The sequence below is a fragment of the Dictyostelium purpureum genome, assembly GCF_000190715.1.
Source record: "Dictyostelium purpureum unplaced genomic scaffold DICPUscaffold_480, whole genome shotgun sequence".
In the NCBI taxonomy this organism is placed as follows: Eukaryota; Evosea; class Eumycetozoa; order Dictyosteliales; family Dictyosteliaceae; genus Dictyostelium; species Dictyostelium purpureum.
In genome coordinates, this window is record NW_003519814.1 from 4,089 (window position 1) to 21,032 (window position 16,944).

Consider the following 16,944-nt stretch of genomic DNA (forward strand, 5'->3'; position numbering starts at 1 on the left):
TTTTTTTTAATCAAAAAAAGATAGGGGTTTTGTTTTGTTTTGTTTTTTTTTTTTTTATAATTTTAATTTTTATTTTTGCACCATTACATCATTATGTACGTTAATATTAATAAAATCAAATATAACAATAAAAATAATTAAAAATATAACATCAAAATCACATGTGTTTTTTTTTTTGTTGTCGGTAGTACTAAACAAGTAGAGTGATATCGACATGATTCGTTAAAATTAAATAAAAATTTTAAAAAAAAATAAAAATTTCACCAGTATTGAAACTATGTAAAAATTGTGTAATGATTTTTCTCCGTCTGTTTGTAAAAAAAATAATTTTATTTTTTTAAATTATTTTTCTTTTTTTTTTTTTTTTTTGGTGTAACTTATTTTTTAGTTTTTTTAAAATTTTTTTTTTTTTTTTTTTCTTTACCCTTTGTGTGAAATTATATTAAACATATACAACATAAAATGAGTACCCAAAAGAAAAACGATGCCATGGGGTAAGTTTTTTTAATATAAATTAAAATTTATTATTTTAGTTTTTTTTTTTATTTTTTTTATGAACATATAATTATTTAAAATAATTAAATCTAAAAAAAAAAACAAATAAATAATAAATATTTATATAAAACTAAAAACAATTATTAATATTTTTTATTCTTTTATTATTTTAAATAAAATAGTTTTGTTAAAGATTCATTAATTGGTGGTACCGCTGGTGGTGTCTCAAAGACCCTCGTTGCCCCAATCGAACGTGTCAAATTATTATTACAAGTTCAATCAGCTTCAACTCAAATTGCTGCTGATAAACAATACAAAGGTATCGTTGATTGTTTCGTTAGAGTTTCAAAAGAACAAGGTGTCATCTCATTATGGTAGGTTTTTTTAGCAAATTGAAAAAATAATAGTGGAAATCATTTGGTTGTTATAAATATTATTATTATATAGCTTTTTTTTTTTATTGAACAAAAAAATTACGAAAAAAAAAAAAAAAAAGATATTTTCCAAAAAAAAAAATTTTTAAAAAAGGTTTTCACAAAAACCGAGTTTTTATAAATTTTTTTTTTTAGAAAATAATAATAATAATAACAATTTTTATAAAATCACTTTTTAATAATCAATATAATTATCAAAATATTAATAATTGTCAATTTTAATAAATAAATTATAGGAGAGGTAATCTTGCCAATGTTATCAGATATTTCCCAACTCAAGCTCTTAACTTTGCTTTCAAAGATAAATACAAGAAATTCTTCGTCCGTCACTCACCAAAAGAATCACCAGTTAAATTCTTCATTGGTAATTTATTCTCTGGTGGTGCTGCTGGTGCCACTTCATTACTCTTTGTTTACCCATTAGATTTTGCTCGTACTCGTTTAGCTGCTGATGTTGGTACTGGTAATGCCCGTCAATTCACCGGTTTAGGTAACTGTATCTCATCCATCTACAAGAGAGACGGTTTAATCGGTTTATACCGTGGTTTCGGTGTTTCAGTCGGAGGTATCTTTGTCTACCGTGCTGCCTTCTTTGGTGGTTATGATACTGCTAAAGGTTTATTATTAAGCGATCCAAAGAAAGCTTCATTCTGGGCTTCATGGGGTATCGCCCAAGTTGTCACTACTATCGCTGGTGTAGTCTCCTACCCATTCGATACTGTTAGACGTAGAATGATGATGCAAGCAGGTCGTGCCGATATCTTATATTCAAGTAATTATGGCAATTTAGTTATTTAGATGCAATCCTTTCTCTTTTCTAATCTATCCTGCACTTATTGCAATTCATTTTGGTGTTTTTTACATTATTTTGAAAATTCTCCGGGAAGATAATTTTTTTAAAAAATTTTAAAATTTTCGATTTTTTTGAAATTTTCATTTTTTTAAAATTTTTCTCCCACTCTCTTACTCTTTCCAAAAATTAATTTCAAATTATATATATCAATATATTAATATAATCTTTTTTCTTATTTTTTTTTCATTATAGGCACTTGGGATTGTTGGAAGAAAATCGCCACCAAAGAAGGTCCATCAGCTTTCTTCAAAGGTGCTCTTTCAAATGCTATCAGAGGTTCAGGTGGTGCTTTAGTTTTAGTTATCTATGACGAAATCCAAAAAATGCTCGGTTTCGAAGGTGGTGTTGGTTCAGAATAAACTAACTAGCTTATAAAATATAATAAAACATAAATACACACAATAAAATAATTTAAAAAAAAAAAAAGTAATATAATACATTATAATTATAATAGAAATATAGAATTATTTAAAATTTATTTATTGAAATCTCATTCCTCACTATTGTTTGTAATATTATTCATATACATTTTAATTAAATGAGAATATAAACAAATCTCAATTAAATAATATATTTCCTTTGTTTTAAATAATTTATTACACAAAATAAATTTTTTTTTTTTTATAACAAACCATAAAATAAATAGAAAGCAAAATTTTCAAATATAATTAATTATATCTTTTTTTTTAAAAATAAATTATCAAGCCACCAAAATTACAAAAATATTGTTTTATATTAATAAATCATTTTTATTTTTTTAATTATCTTTTTATGAATATTTTCTTGTTTTTATATAACCTAATTGAAAAGTTTAAAATTTATTAATATAAATATAAATTATACTGAAAGACGCAGAATGATGACGCAAGCAGGTCGTGCCGATATCTTATATTCAAGTAATTATGGCAATTTAGTTATTTAGATGCAATCCTTTCTCTTTTCTAATCTATTTCGATCTTTTTGTGCCCTTCCATACTATACTTCAATTCATTTTGGGTGTTATTCATTATTTTTAAACTTTCCCAAAGAAAAAAACAAATATTAAAAAACTATTCCTAATTTTTTTTTATTTTTTTTTTTTGAAATACAATTATATTAAAAAAAGTATAAAGTTTTTAAATTTAATATGCTCACACTAATATATATTTTAAAATTTCTTTTAAAATCAGAAAATTATTTGTGTAACTCTGAAAAAAGTATAAAAAAAATTAATACATCTTTTTAATTTTTTTTATAATTTTTTTTTTCTTTTATTTTTTTTTTTTTATTTTTTATTTTTTTTTTCTCTCTATAAATACAACATTTTTTTTATTTTTTATTTTTATAAAATATAATACTCTATAGTCTTAAATATACAAATACTTTAATTATTCAATCAATTTTATAAAAAAAAATGAAGTAAATATTTATTTTTTTTTTAAAAATATATTTATAATATAAAAAAACCAAATTATTAATATTTTTAAAATTTTTTTTTTTTTACAGTCAAAATAAAAGAACCAACAACCAAACCATTAGAAAAACTGTCGAAGAATTTAAATGGAATACCAAAGATTCTTCATTTAAAAATGTTTACAAAAATTATCAGGATCTTTGTAATCTTTTCAATACCCCAATAGAAATTTTCAATGACAATTTGACTTCCCTTAATCAAATTGAAAGAAAAACTGATTACAACAATTTTAACTTGCAGTTTTTTGGATGTAATGATGAACATATCAGTACCATTAAAGTCAGATCCATCTTTAGTAGCACCTATGATGCTACAAAAACCAATATTAAATGTAAAGAGTGTGGTACAAAGACCACTGTCAAACTTGTTCAAAATTTAAAAGATGCAGTTGCATCAAATAGATTTTTCCTAACACTAGAACAACTCAATCAGTATATTGAGAAATTTCAAAAATCTACTTGGCTTCAAATTAGAAAGGAGTCTTATCAACTCCCATGTGGTACTTGCAAGAATACCACATCAATATCATCTTATACCATCGAGTCGGGAAAGTTCCATCCTTGTCCAGCTTGTGATATAACAAAAACAGTTGGTAGCTTAATACAAAACATGACAGAATTTATAACAAGAACCGACTCAAGTATTACTGAGGAACAATTTGATCAGTTCAAGTTATCTCTATCAAGAGTAAGGGTTATTGACTACCCCACAGTTCCAATCGATATTAGATTTTCATGTGGCCATATAAACAAATTTAATGCCAACCAATTTGTTCACAGGGTTGAGGGATTATGGTCATGTAATGAATGTTCTGGCCCAAAATGCAGGGAGAGTCTTTTAAAAGGCCTATCTACACTTTATGATAATGGTTGTATATCAAGTTCACTCTATAGTATGGCAACAAATAAGGCTAAATAATTGGACACCGATGGGGTATCTCAATTTAAGATCACAATTATAAATACTGTTTGCAATCACTCAAAAGAATTGGTTGGTTCTCAAATTATAAAATTATCAGATTCCCATTTGGATTGCGATGAATGTTCAAAAATGGGTAAAGTTGCCTCCAGAATTATAAAAGGTATTGATTTTCAAATAGAATCCAAATCTTTCACGATTAATAATTATGAGGAGTTAGTTCAAGAAATTGGCTCATTGGATGCATATTCAATTCAATCATACGAATTTATTGTCAAACTACCATGTGGCCATGATCATGGTATCAAAAACTCTTTTATTTATTACAATGGTAAAAGAAATATTGATACTTTAGCAAGAGTGTTTTAATACTCTCGTAAAGAGTGATATCGAGCGAACATTCTTTACATTGTAATGGATTAGAGTAAAAATGATTAAATGAAAGACTGGACAGGTTAAACCCATAGTGATGGCCACACTTTTCTCTGGTACAAGCTATAGCAGTATCATTAATTAACTGAATTGGTTTTTGAAGAAGAGTTTCTATTGATTCATCTTGGTTGTAAAATATTAAACTGTTCATTTTCATATATGACTCGAGAAGATTTAAATATGAAATTGTTGAATTTTGAGGCTTACAAATTTGACATAAAAAATCAGAAAATTATTTGTGTAACTCTGAAAAAAGTATAAAAAAAATTAATACACCTTTTTAATTTTTTTTATAATTTTTTTTTTTTTTTATTTTTTTTTTTTTATTTTTTATTTTTTTTTCTCTCTATAAATACAACATTTTTTTTTTTTATTTTTATAAAATATAATACTCTATAGTCTTAAATATACAAATACTTTAATTATTCAATCAATCAATTTTATTAAAAAAAATGAAGTAAATATTTTTTTTTTTTTTAAAAATATACTTTTAATTTTAAAAAAAACAAATTATTAATATTTTTAAAAATTTTTTTTTTTTTACAGTCAAAATAAAAGAACCAACAACCAAACCATTAGAAAAACTGTCGAAGAATTTAAATGGAGTACCAAAGATTCTTCATTTAAAAATGTTTACAAAAATTATCAAAATCTTTGTAATCTTTTCAATACCCCAATTGAAATTTTCAATGACAATTTGACATCCCTCGATCAAACCGATATAGAAACCGATTATAGTAATGTTAATTTGGAATTTTTTGGATGTAGCAGTGAACATATAGGCACTATCAAAGTAAGCTCAATATTTAGTAGCACCTATGATGTAATCAAAACAAATATAAAATGTAAATATTGTGATAGAGAAAATCTTTTAAAAGGTTTATCTACACTTTATAGTAGCGGGTGTATTTCAAGTTCACTCTATAGTATGGCAACCAATAGGGCAAAGCAATTGGACACAGATGGAGTATCTCAATTTAAACTTACAATTGCAAATACTGTTTGCGATCACTCAAAAGAATTGGTTGGTTCTCAAATTATAAAATTATCAGATTCCCACTTGGATTGTGATGAATGTTTAAAAATGGGTAATGTTGCCTCCAGAATTATTGAAGATATTGATTTTCATATAAAATCCAAATCATTCTCGGTTAATAGCTATGAAGAGTTAATTAAAGAAATTAGTTTATTGGATGCATATTCAATTCAATCATACGAATTTATTGTCAAACTACCATGTGGCCATGATCGTGGTATCAAAAACTCTTTTATTTATTACAATGGTAAAAGAAATATTGATTTTTTATGTCAAGTTTGTAAACCTCAAGTTTCAACAATTTATTATTTAAATCTTCTCGAGTCATATATGAAAATGAACAGTTTAATATTTTACAATCAAAAGGAAACAATCAAAACTTTTTTCATGGCACCAATTAGGTTAATTAAAGATATAGCTGTAACTTTTACCAGAGAAAAATGTGGCCATCACTATGGGTTCAAACTTTCCAGTCTTTCATTTAATCACTTTTACTCTAATCCATTACAATGTAAAGAATGTTCACTCAATATCACTCTTTACGAGAGTATTAAAACACTTTTGAAAAAGTATCCATCATTGGAATCAAAAACCAATTTTGTTGAAATTAAAAAGCTAATTAATGAAAGTGAAGATGTAAGAAACATTAATTTTTATTTCCAAATGTCGTGTGGCCATGAAATCTGCATCAGTGGTAGTCATTTAATTAACTATAAATCGATTTCTCCTTGTTGTCCACAATGTAACCCAGATGATGAAAAATCATTAAAGTTTTCATTTTATGGTTTTAAAAGAGTCAATGTTGAACATTCACAACCAGAATTTATTTGTCCAAAAGGTCATATTATGGTTAATCCATCAAAATGGATATGTAGAAATTGCAATATTAGGGGTCAATATTATGAAAAATTGGTAATGGATGCTGTTAACAAATATTTACAATCTAATGAAATTTCAGAATATGTACAACTTTTGACACCAGAATCGTATTCATTTTCAGATTTAAATGGTTATTTTGATTTTTCAATACGTTTCAAATTGGATTCAACTAAAAAACAACTCTTAAAGCTTAATAATGAAGATCCACAAAAACAAAAAATTGTTGTTCTCAATTTCCAAGTTGATGAATTATATCACTTTTCAAAAAAATCAACAATTCAAAAAGACTCAAGGATTAACTATTACCATTCAATGAACCGTGGAAAAAATTTAGCCAGAATTTCCTACAGATTTATTGAAGAAATGTTTCATTATTGTTGTATTGAAAAAGCAATTCAAAACTTTATTGAATGTTCAATTTATTCAGTTATCAACTTCAAACAACATATTATAATTTCTGATGATATCTATGAAGAATTAGAATCGTTCAAAAATAGAGATTTTAAGTTCTTTAATTTATTTGATCTATTTTTGCTTGATGGTGAATTCCCATTAGAAAATTGGTCTTTAAAATTCGATTTTTCAAATTTATTAAAAAAATAATTCAATAATAAAACTTTATAATATTTTAATAATTATAAAAAATATCAAAATTTTTTTTTATTTTACCCTTTATTATAATAATTATATTTTACTTTTATTTTTTATGATAGTTGATGATTAATTAAAATCATTTATCCCCCTTTGCCTTAAATGAATATTGTGATGATTCGACATTAAAATTTGAAGGAAATTTGAAATGTTTTTTATTTTTTTTCTCGAAATTTAAACTAATGATAGATGAGTTGCCAAATAGTTTTGAAATATTTATATTTTTTAATGATGATATCTCAATGTATTCAACAGCTTGAATTTTTTTTGCCATTTCAATACCCTCTTCATATGTTACAAAATTTGATCTGTCGAGTTTATGGTCATCATATAAATCTATTTTGGTTCCCACTAAAATCACTGGTGCTTCAGGACAAAACAATTGAATTTCTGGATACCACTATTTATAAAATAAATAAATATAGTGAATAATAATAATAAAAAGGAATTAGTTAGTTTGATATAAATAAATAATCAATTTATTTATTTATTACATAATCCAAACATCTTTCAAATGATTTTCTATTTGCAATTGAAAAACAAAGTAAGAAACAATCTGTTTGTGGATAGCTCAATGGTCTAAACCTTGAGTAATCTTCGCCACCTAATTAATATAAAAAAATTACAATTATTAATAAAATATTATTTAAATAATATATACAATAACTAAAAAAACATACCTGCTGTATCCCACAAACTTAATACACATGGTATTCCTCGTTGTGACATATTATAACTATGATTTTCAAATACTGTTGGTATGTATTCAGGGAATGTTCCATGAACGAACCTTATAAACATGCAGGTTTTACCTACTGAAGTATCACCGATTGTTACTAGTTTTAATCGTTTAATATTTGACATTATTGTTATTTAGTATTGAAAATAGATAATAGTTTGTTGGTGTGAAAAAATTATGGAAATAATAAAAATTTTTTAAAAAAAATTTGTAAAACACAAAAAAAAAACTAATTTTATTAATCTATTAAAAAATTTGTTTACCAATCTAAGCCTACAATTTAGAAATAACCTTTCTTATTTATCTCTATTGAATAATTGATATGGGGTTGTAGTTGGATTAAATCATTCCTTTTTAATATTAATTAAGGTAATTTGAATATTTATTTCTTTAGAATTTGGTATTTTTTCTGGTATTTTTAATTAACTTTGATTGGTAGGTTAAATATTGCGAACTCATTAAATTATAAATTATAATTTTAATAAAAAATTGAAAAAAAAAAAAAAAAAAAAAAAAAAAAAATTTTTATTAATTTTTTTACAATTATTTTTAAAATTATTTAAATTAAGTTTGATGGAAGAATGTATCCAATTTTATTTTATTTTTAGAAAATCATAACCTTTTTCCCCCAAAAAATTCAATTTATCAACTCAAACCCTCTTGTGAAATGTTGACTGCCTATGGTAGATAACTTGAACCCAAAAACATTGGTATCCAACCACCACTTATTATATATCATTTTAATTCATTTTTCAAAATAAGAATTATTTTATAAAGCAATTTATATTGATCAACTCTTTTAAATCAAATAATTGATGTGTTTAAAAAAAAAAAATTTTAATTTTGATTCCTTCATGATTTTTATGAGGTTTTTATTTTTCGTACCACGAGTACCCCCACCCACACTTTTTTTAAAAAAATATAATTTTATTTTTTTTTATTTTTTTAATTTAAAGTAATTTACTTTTTTGGTATTTAAATGATCTACTAAAATTTGAAAAAGAAAATTAATAAAAAAATTATTGATTATAAAAATAAAAAATTAAAGTTTCTTTTATTTTTTTTAAAATATTTTTTTCAAAACAAACACCTTAAAAAAAAATCTCATATAAAATTTAATTTCTAGTCTTATAATAAATAATTAAATAATATTGGTTTATAATATATATTAAAAAAATAAAATGGATAATAACAATAATAATAATAATAATAATAATAATAATAATAATAATAATAATAATAATAATAATAATAATAATAATAATAATAATAATAATAATGTTAATAATAATAATAATAATAACAATACTAATAATAATAATAATAATAATAATAATAATAATAATAATAATAATACTAATAATAATAATAATGTTAATAATAATAATAACAATACTAATAATAATGTTAATAATAATGTTAATAATAATAATAATAATAATAATAATAATAATAATAATAATAATAATAATAATAATAATAATACTATTAATCCAATTAAATTTTTAAAAAGAAAATTAGATAATGCTAATGAAGTTTCCGTATGTAACATTAATTCCGAGATTGAATTACTCATTAAAAAAAAGGAAGAAGAACACAAAGAAATAATTGAAGCATTCCAATTACACACAAATATTTTAAATGAAAAAACATTAGAAGTACAAAATAAAATTCAATCCAAAAAGATTAAAATGTGTGAAGAAGTTTCTGAAATTTTCGAAAAATACCATTTAGCATCAAATGAGATGATTCAAATTAGTGAAGTCCATGCTAAAAACATTCAAAAAAATGAAGAATTACAATTTCATTTGGGATTACACAGAACACACAGTATTATTATGAAAAATAGAAATAGAGAAATTAAGGAAACCATAAGAGCTAATTTATTAAGAATAGAAAGTTTAAAAAGGGACATCCAATTAGAAGAAACTGCCAAAGAAAACTCTTATGACAGAATGGATGAATAAAAGGTGTTAATAAAAATTTTTTTTAGTTTAAAATATCTCTTTTTTTTTTTTTAATATTATTTAATATTATTCGATTTTTTTTTTTATGATAATTTTAATTTCTTTAAAATATTATTAATTATATTTATACCAGCAAATTGATAGATCTAATATTTTAAATAATAACAAATTTCCTTTTAAAGATAATCATTTGCATTTTTAAAAGAAGTATAAAGTTAAATAGTAAAACTTTTTAAAAGCAATATTAAAGTGTTAAAATAAAATATGAAAAAAATTTCAAAATAAATTTTTTTTTTTTTTAAAATTTTTTTTTTTTTTTGATTTCTTTAAAAATTTTATTTGAAATAATATTTTTAAAAAAAATTAGATCTAGCCACCAAAAATTTTTTTTAATGATCCAACAACCATCCAGGCTATTTTTCTATGGGAAGGAGAGACCTGGGCATGGTACATTAATTTGAAGAGTAATTTGACAAAGAACACCGTTTGGGTCCCATGGAGTAATAGCACTTACTACTTGTGGAGCAGAAACATCAGCACAAACTAAATTAAGGTATGAGTTTCTAGTTTTTGAACCACCACAGATTTTTTTTGGATTACCTGAATATTTCAATTGAATGCCAGTACCTGGAATATTGCTTGGGAGTGGTGCAGTGATTTCTCCTCTTGAAAAACTGCCGAATGAATAAATTGTATTGGTTGTAGAATTTGTTGAACAAATTGATGATCCTGGATCTACAACTGAACAATAAGATGCTTCACCACAAAAATTAAATGTAATCTGCATTAAAAATATTATGAGTATAAAATTAGAAAAATGTAAATAAAAATAAATAAAAAAAAAACCTACTTTTGTATTTTTAACATATGGTAAATTGTATACATATGGGGAAACAGTAGATCTAAAAAAAATAAAACAAGTATCGGGTAAGTATATGGTTATGGTAATAATGAATTTGTTTATATAAATTTTTATATTTACAAATCTAAGGCTGAAAAGTTGAGTGTACTGTTATCTGGAAGTTGAAATATACATGAGGAAGATTGTGCAAATACTTGAGAAATTGAAAGTAAAGCTAAAAAAACTGTAATTAATAATCTCATTTTTATTTATAAATAAATTAGTGTTAAAAAAAGAAAAACAACGCTGGGTTTTAAATTTTTATTTTATTTGTGTATTGATTTGAATATATTCAAAGAAATTGGGAAAGGTAAAAATGGTGGCTAAAAAAATTTTAATTTTTTTTTTTTTCAATTTTTTTCATTTTTTATTAGAAAAAAAAAATTTTATAAAAAAATAATAAATCAACTTTTTTATTATCATCGCACATATATTATAAATGATGATAAAAAAAAATTGTGAAGCCTGTATTTGGTGAAGGTTGATCATGATATTACACTTTAATAAAATAAATTAATTATCGATAGAACACAGTTATGCAAAGGTAAAGCATTTAAAATAAATATATTTTTTAGTTTTTGTAAAATATTAAATATTTATTTTATGTTTTGTGATTGTGACTGTGTTGGTTCTTTCTTTTGTTTGTGTCATTTTATTGGGTTTTTATTTTGGTTTTGCATAAAAAAAAAAAAAAAAAAAAAAAAAAAATATCTAAAATTTTATGATCACAAAAAAAAGATGTGACAAACTAACAATCATTTGTTAAAGGAAGAGGGTTTAATAAATTTGCATTTGTTGACAGTTGTATTTTGTATTGTTTTATATTTATTCTTTATTTATTTATTTAATATCACTTTTTTTTTTTTTTTTAGAAAACTATAAAAATGTTAATTTTTTTTTTTTTTAATCATTAAACAAACAAATAAATAAACTAAATTAAACAAATAATTAACATTTTATAAATAATTAATATTAATATTTCAAATTCCAAAATGATTAGTGTTAAAGATGAAGAAATCAGTGTTCCAGTTGGACCATTATTAGCATCAAGCCGTTTTGTCAAAGTCCAAAACTTTACTAGCGATAGTAAAAAAAATCCATTTTTCATTACCCAATTAAATGGAGCCGTCTCTGTTTCATCAAGCATTAAACCAAGAAATCAATTATTCCAACTTACTGAAGATGGCCACATTCTTTCTCAAATTGGTAATAAGGTATTTGATCTCGATAGTAACAACAATGTTATCCTTAACCCATGGAATTCATCAACCAGCAGCAGCAATCTTCAAATATGGGTTTGCCAAAGTAATTATATCATCAATAAAAACAAAAATCTTTACTTGGACATTAATAGTGATAGTAGTTTAAGTGTTAAGAGTAAAAACTCAAGTTCTCAAACTCAACAATGGTATTTTGGTCCAACCTACCCACTTGTTCCAATTCTCCAAGAAAAGCCACAACCATTCCCAGCATTCACAGGAAATCAAGAAAACGCTTATGTATGGATTAGTGAAAAAGTTGGTAATTGTGCATCTCTTAGATCTCAATATGTTTATGTAACACTTGTTCCATCCTATGCATCAGAAGTTAAAAATTTACAATACCCACCAAATGGAGTTGATAATGGCACACCGGTCAATTTCAGCTCAAGTGACTTCAGTGCTGTTCAAACCGAACTAATTACCGAATTGAATAGAGCAACAAGTATTATCAATTTATTCAACTCCTATCAAGTATTCCACCAAAATTTATTCTCTCAAACTCAAGCTCTTTTAAGTAAAATTGAAACTGCTGCTAATTTAGAGTCTGGATCAACTACTGAATTTGCCACAGGCTGGATTCTCACTTTATTTAGTGGTTTAGTATGCACTATTATCGATATTGTCCCAGAAGTTGGCCCACCAATCGCAAATTTAATTCAAACTGGTGTTGATGTTACTGTAGAAGTTGTCGATGCCTACCAACATAATGTATTCAATGCCAATCCATTCCAAGTTGCATTATATGGTTTATGGGACTTATTAATTAAAAACTTTAACACCTTATCAAAGACTATTGATGGAATGCAAAAGGACATTCTCTTAGATTGGGGTAAAATGACTAATGTTTATCAATGTATGCAACTTCCACCAGGCCCAGCTTCACTCTGTTGGACTGCCACCACAAACTCTGAATCACTTTCACCTGCTTTACAAGCCAATGGAATCTCATTATGTCAAATGTTATTACCATCCAAATACCAAATCTATGTAATCACATCAAACAGTGATAAGCCATCAGTTAAAATCCCAAGTTTCTGCAAATGGAAGAACAACAATCTCATCTACTTCATTGCTACCACCAATAGTTATTCAATATTCCCAACCTCTGAACTTATGAACAATGAAATTTGGGGCCAAAAAGTAACTTTTGAAGATTTCTTTACCTCTAAATTTGGTTGGAATTTCCCAATTGCTTATTTTGGTAGCAGTGGATTCGTAACTCCAACTTTCTCTAATAACTCTAGTGTTCCAATGAAAGTTAGTATTCAATTTAATTCAAAAACTACCAGTTACGAATTACACACCTATTCATCATTCACCTATATCTATGATGATGATTCACAACCAGAATTAGATGATAACTTTACTGTAACCGTCAACGACCTCAATGGAAACCAAATAACAACCTTTAAAATCGCATACGACTCCAATGGTATTAATTTCAAAAATGATGTTACTGCTTCTGGTTATCAATTGGGTACTCCAGTCATCAATGGTGATGGTAGTGATTATTCATCTTCAATCAATGTTTCAATCAATGCAGTTCCAGCTCCACTTTCATTAAAGAAAAAAACTAAACAATAAAAAAATAAATTATATTTTCTTCTATTAATTTATTTTTATAAAATTAAAAAAATAAATTTATCATTTTAACAAAAAAAAAAATATAATTTATATTTTTTTATTTGAAATTTTATTAAAATAAATTATATAATGATAATAAAAGAAATATAATATTCAGTTATTTCTTTTTTTTTGTTTTATTTAAAATTTGGAATGAGGATGACATAGTTTTTTTTGGTGTCTAAAACCAAAATTTTTCTTTGCACCCTCCAACAATATAACATTTTTATATATTTTTTATCTTTTTATGTAAATTATTCTCATAGTATTTGACAATATTAAATTCCAACAAGAAGTTATTTCAAAGAAAAAAAACATGAATTTTAATACTATTAGAAGTAGAATGATGATGCAAGCAGGTCGTGCCGATATCTTATATTCAAGTAATTATGGCAATTTAGTTATTTAGATGCAATCCTTTCTCTTTTCTAATTTATTTTGATGCACCATTCTATACTATCCTTCAATTCATTTTGGATTTTTTTTGTCATTATTATATATTTTTTTGAAAGATAATTTTAAAATTATTTTTTTCAATTTTACCAAACATTTTTTTTTAATATATTAATTTCAAATTTCAAATTTTAAATAAATAATATAATCTTTTTTTATTATTTTTTTTCTTTTCATTATAGGCACTTGAGATTGTTAGAAGAAAAGTGCTACCAAAGAAGGTCCATTAGCTTTATTAAAAGTTCTCTTTCAAACGTTATCAGAGGTTCAATTGGTTCTTTATATTTAGTTTTTTATGAAGAAATCCAAAAAATGCTTGGTTTCTGAAGTGGTTTTCGGAATAAACAACAAGATGATAAATATAATAATAATTAATATCAATTTAAAATTATTTAATAATATTTCTTTATTTATGTGGTAATTATCATCCATTAATTAAAGAGATGAAACTTTAGAGTGTTAATTTTTTTTGCCAATGTAATATAAAAACTCTATATTTCCTTTGCCATTTTAATAGTTTTTATTTCTGTTGTCATGAATCATTTTCAGTAAAAAACTATGAAAAATTAGTAAAAGATATTGGTTCATGAAAAATGAACTTCTAATAAACTAATTTCTTTTACTATTTATCCATGATTTATTACTGAAAATGATTACGAAAGCTTCAATAAATTTGCATCAAACTGATGCATATTTCATGACATCTGGAAATAAAAGTTGATGTTTCTTACATTTTCACTTTCATTAATAAACTTTTTGATTTCAACAAGATTGATTTTTGATTCCAATGATGGAGTGATATCGAGTGAACATTCTTTAAATTGTAAATGATTAAATGAAAGACTGGACAGGTTGAAAGCATAGTGATAGCCACATTTATCTCTGGTACAAGTTATTGCAGTATCTTTAATTAGCTGAATTGGTTTTTTTAAAAGAGTGTCAACTGTTTCATCTGGGTTGAAAAATACCAGACTGTTCATTTTCATATATGATTCCAGAAGATTTATATATGAAACTGTTTAATCTTGAGGTTTACAAATTTAACATAAAAAATCAATGTTTCTTTTGCCATTGTAATAAATAAAAGAGTTTTTGACACCATGATCATGGACACATGGAATTTTCCAGACTCGATGGTATACGATGATATTGATGTGGTATTTTTGCAAGTACCACATGGGAGTTGATAAAACTCCTTTCCAATTTATAGCCAAGTAGATTTTTGGAATTTCTCAATATACTCATTGAGTTGTTCTGGTGCTAAGAAAAATCTATTAGATTCAACTGCTAGTTTTAAGTTTTGAACAAGTTTGACAGTGGTCTTTGTACCACACTCTTTACATTTAATATTTGTTTTTGTGGCATTATAGGTGATACTAAAGATGGATCTGACTTTAATAGTACTGATATGTTCACCTTCACAACCATAAAATTGCAAATTAAAATTATTACAAAGATCTTGATAATTTTTTGTAAACATTTTTAAAAGAAGAATCTTTGAACCACACTCTTTGCATTTGATATTGGTTTTAGTAAGACTTAGGATTCTATTTGACCACACTGTATTCTTTAATAAATATGTTAAAATTAATAAAAATAAATAAATATAAAAAATCTAATATTTACCTCTTTTGAGTTTGTATTTTTATAATAATAGTAATAATAATGAAATAAGTTTATTGGCAAGTCTATCACCATATTCTTAATCGGTTTTTTCCTAAGCATTAGTATTGATCAAATTGACCCTTCTCAATGGCTGATATAAATAATTGTCTCTTTTATAAACACTGTTATAAGAAAAAAATAATTTTAAAAATTAATAAAATTATTTATAAATAAAAAAATAAATAAAAAAATACTATATTTATTACCTCTATTTGTATTAATAAATTTTTTAATAAAGATTATATAAAAATGAAAACAAAAATAATAAATATTTATAAAAAAAATAATTTTAAATAGAAAAAAATTTTAAAAAAGAAATATTAAAAAAAAGTATAAAAATGACAAAGTTCAAAAAAAAAAAAAAAAAATTATTTTTTAATTAAAAAATAAATAAATAAACTTTTCCAATAATTATTTCTTGATGATACAAGAAGTTCATATTTTAAGATATTTAATAAAAATATAAAATATAAAAAATCTATATACAGTTATTTATTTTTATTTTTTTAATAAAAAAAGATATTTTTGCTTTAGTTATAATAAATATGATGGACCAAACATGTTTAATTGTATACCTTCATTTTTCCTGAATCTTGGTTACAGTGGTTGTGGTTCCGACGCATACCAAATTATTTGATAACTATTGATAACTATTTATAACTTTTAAAAAATAGTAATAATTTTTGATCACTTTTTTTTTTTATAAACTTTTTTTACGCTATTAAAACTTTAATTTAATCAATCAAACAAATCGAAATTTTATTTATTTTTCTTTTTCCTATTACATTTTTTTTTTTTTTTTTTTTTTTTTTTTTTTTCCAATTTTAAAAAAAAAAAAAAATTCCTTTTTTTTCAATTTTTTTTTTTTAATTTTTAATTTTCCGTTTTTAATTAAAAATTTTATAAAAGGGAAATTTTAAAAAAATTTAATAATTCAAAAAAACTAAAATAAAAATCTTTAATAATAAACCAAAATTTAATTTTAAATCATTTTTTTCCCCGCCCAATAAAAATTTTAAATAATAAGGAAAATGGAGGGTTTATAGGAAACTTGGGTCCCTTTTTTTACCCCCAGATTTTATTTTCCTTTTTTTAAAAAGATATTTTCAAAGAGTTTCCAAAAAAATTCCCATTTAAAAAAACCGGGGTTCGTTTTTAAGAACCTTTGGTTAAAAAACTTTGG

At 23.8% G+C, this 16,944-nt stretch overlaps 9 protein-coding genes across 9 annotated transcripts; 5 read left to right on the forward strand and 4 right to left on the reverse strand.

The window, feature by feature from the left end:
* Nucleotides 1-431: 431 nt before the first annotated feature.
* DICPUDRAFT_93127 (uncharacterized protein) lies at nt 432-2,236 on the forward strand. The gene is made up of 4 exons (XM_003293860.1): nt 432-494; nt 678-869; nt 1,166-1,701; nt 1,975-2,236. The coding sequence occupies exons 1-4, from the start codon at nt 463-465 to the stop codon at nt 2,139-2,141; spliced, it is 927 nt and encodes a 308-aa protein (XP_003293908.1). The 5' UTR covers nt 432-462; the 3' UTR covers nt 2,142-2,236.
* A 939-nt stretch (nt 2,237-3,175) lies between these two features.
* Nucleotides 3,176-4,522, forward strand: DICPUDRAFT_158832 (uncharacterized protein; the record flags this gene model as incomplete). Its single annotated transcript, XM_003293861.1, has 3 exons — nt 3,176-3,180; nt 3,268-4,127; nt 4,254-4,522. The coding sequence occupies 3 exons, from the start codon at nt 3,176-3,178 to the stop codon at nt 4,520-4,522; spliced, it is 1,134 nt and encodes a 377-aa protein (XP_003293909.1).
* Nucleotides 4,523-5,037: 515 nt separating this feature from the next.
* On the forward strand, nt 5,038-7,103 carry DICPUDRAFT_158833 (uncharacterized protein; the record flags this gene model as incomplete). Its single annotated transcript, XM_003293862.1, has 2 exons — nt 5,038-5,042; nt 5,132-7,103. 2 exons carry the CDS (start codon nt 5,038-5,040, stop codon nt 7,101-7,103), a joined length of 1,977 nt encoding a protein of 658 aa, XP_003293910.1.
* Nucleotides 7,104-7,230: 127 nt separating this feature from the next.
* racW (uncharacterized protein) lies at nt 7,231-8,015 on the reverse strand (the record flags this gene model as incomplete). The annotated part of the gene is made up of 3 exons (XM_003293865.1): nt 7,231-7,551; nt 7,646-7,755; nt 7,832-8,015. 3 exons carry the CDS (start codon nt 8,013-8,015, stop codon nt 7,231-7,233), a joined length of 615 nt encoding a protein of 204 aa, XP_003293913.1.
* A 1,056-nt stretch (nt 8,016-9,071) lies between these two features.
* DICPUDRAFT_84429 (uncharacterized protein) lies at nt 9,072-9,857 on the forward strand (the record flags this gene model as incomplete). Its single annotated transcript, XM_003293863.1, has 1 exon — nt 9,072-9,857. The coding sequence occupies one exon, from the start codon at nt 9,072-9,074 to the stop codon at nt 9,855-9,857; it is 786 nt and encodes a 261-aa protein (XP_003293911.1).
* Nucleotides 9,858-10,278: 421 nt separating this feature from the next.
* Nucleotides 10,279-10,961, reverse strand: DICPUDRAFT_84430 (uncharacterized protein; the record flags this gene model as incomplete). The annotated part of the gene is made up of 3 exons (XM_003293866.1): nt 10,279-10,638; nt 10,708-10,759; nt 10,840-10,961. The coding sequence occupies 3 exons, from the start codon at nt 10,959-10,961 to the stop codon at nt 10,279-10,281; spliced, it is 534 nt and encodes a 177-aa protein (XP_003293914.1).
* A 789-nt stretch (nt 10,962-11,750) lies between these two features.
* Nucleotides 11,751-13,604, forward strand: DICPUDRAFT_158837 (uncharacterized protein; the record flags this gene model as incomplete). The annotated part of the gene is made up of 1 exon (XM_003293864.1): nt 11,751-13,604. The coding sequence occupies one exon, from the start codon at nt 11,751-11,753 to the stop codon at nt 13,602-13,604; it is 1,854 nt and encodes a 617-aa protein (XP_003293912.1).
* A 1,187-nt stretch (nt 13,605-14,791) lies between these two features.
* DICPUDRAFT_158840 (uncharacterized protein) lies at nt 14,792-15,076 on the reverse strand (the record flags this gene model as incomplete). Its single annotated transcript, XM_003293867.1, has 1 exon — nt 14,792-15,076. One exon carries the CDS (start codon nt 15,074-15,076, stop codon nt 14,792-14,794), a length of 285 nt encoding a protein of 94 aa, XP_003293915.1.
* Nucleotides 15,077-15,300: 224 nt separating this feature from the next.
* On the reverse strand, nt 15,301-15,794 carry DICPUDRAFT_84432 (uncharacterized protein; the record flags this gene model as incomplete). The annotated part of the gene is made up of 2 exons (XM_003293868.1): nt 15,301-15,663; nt 15,723-15,794. 2 exons carry the CDS (start codon nt 15,792-15,794, stop codon nt 15,301-15,303), a joined length of 435 nt encoding a protein of 144 aa, XP_003293916.1.
* Between the last annotated feature and the right edge of the window lie 1,150 nt (nt 15,795-16,944).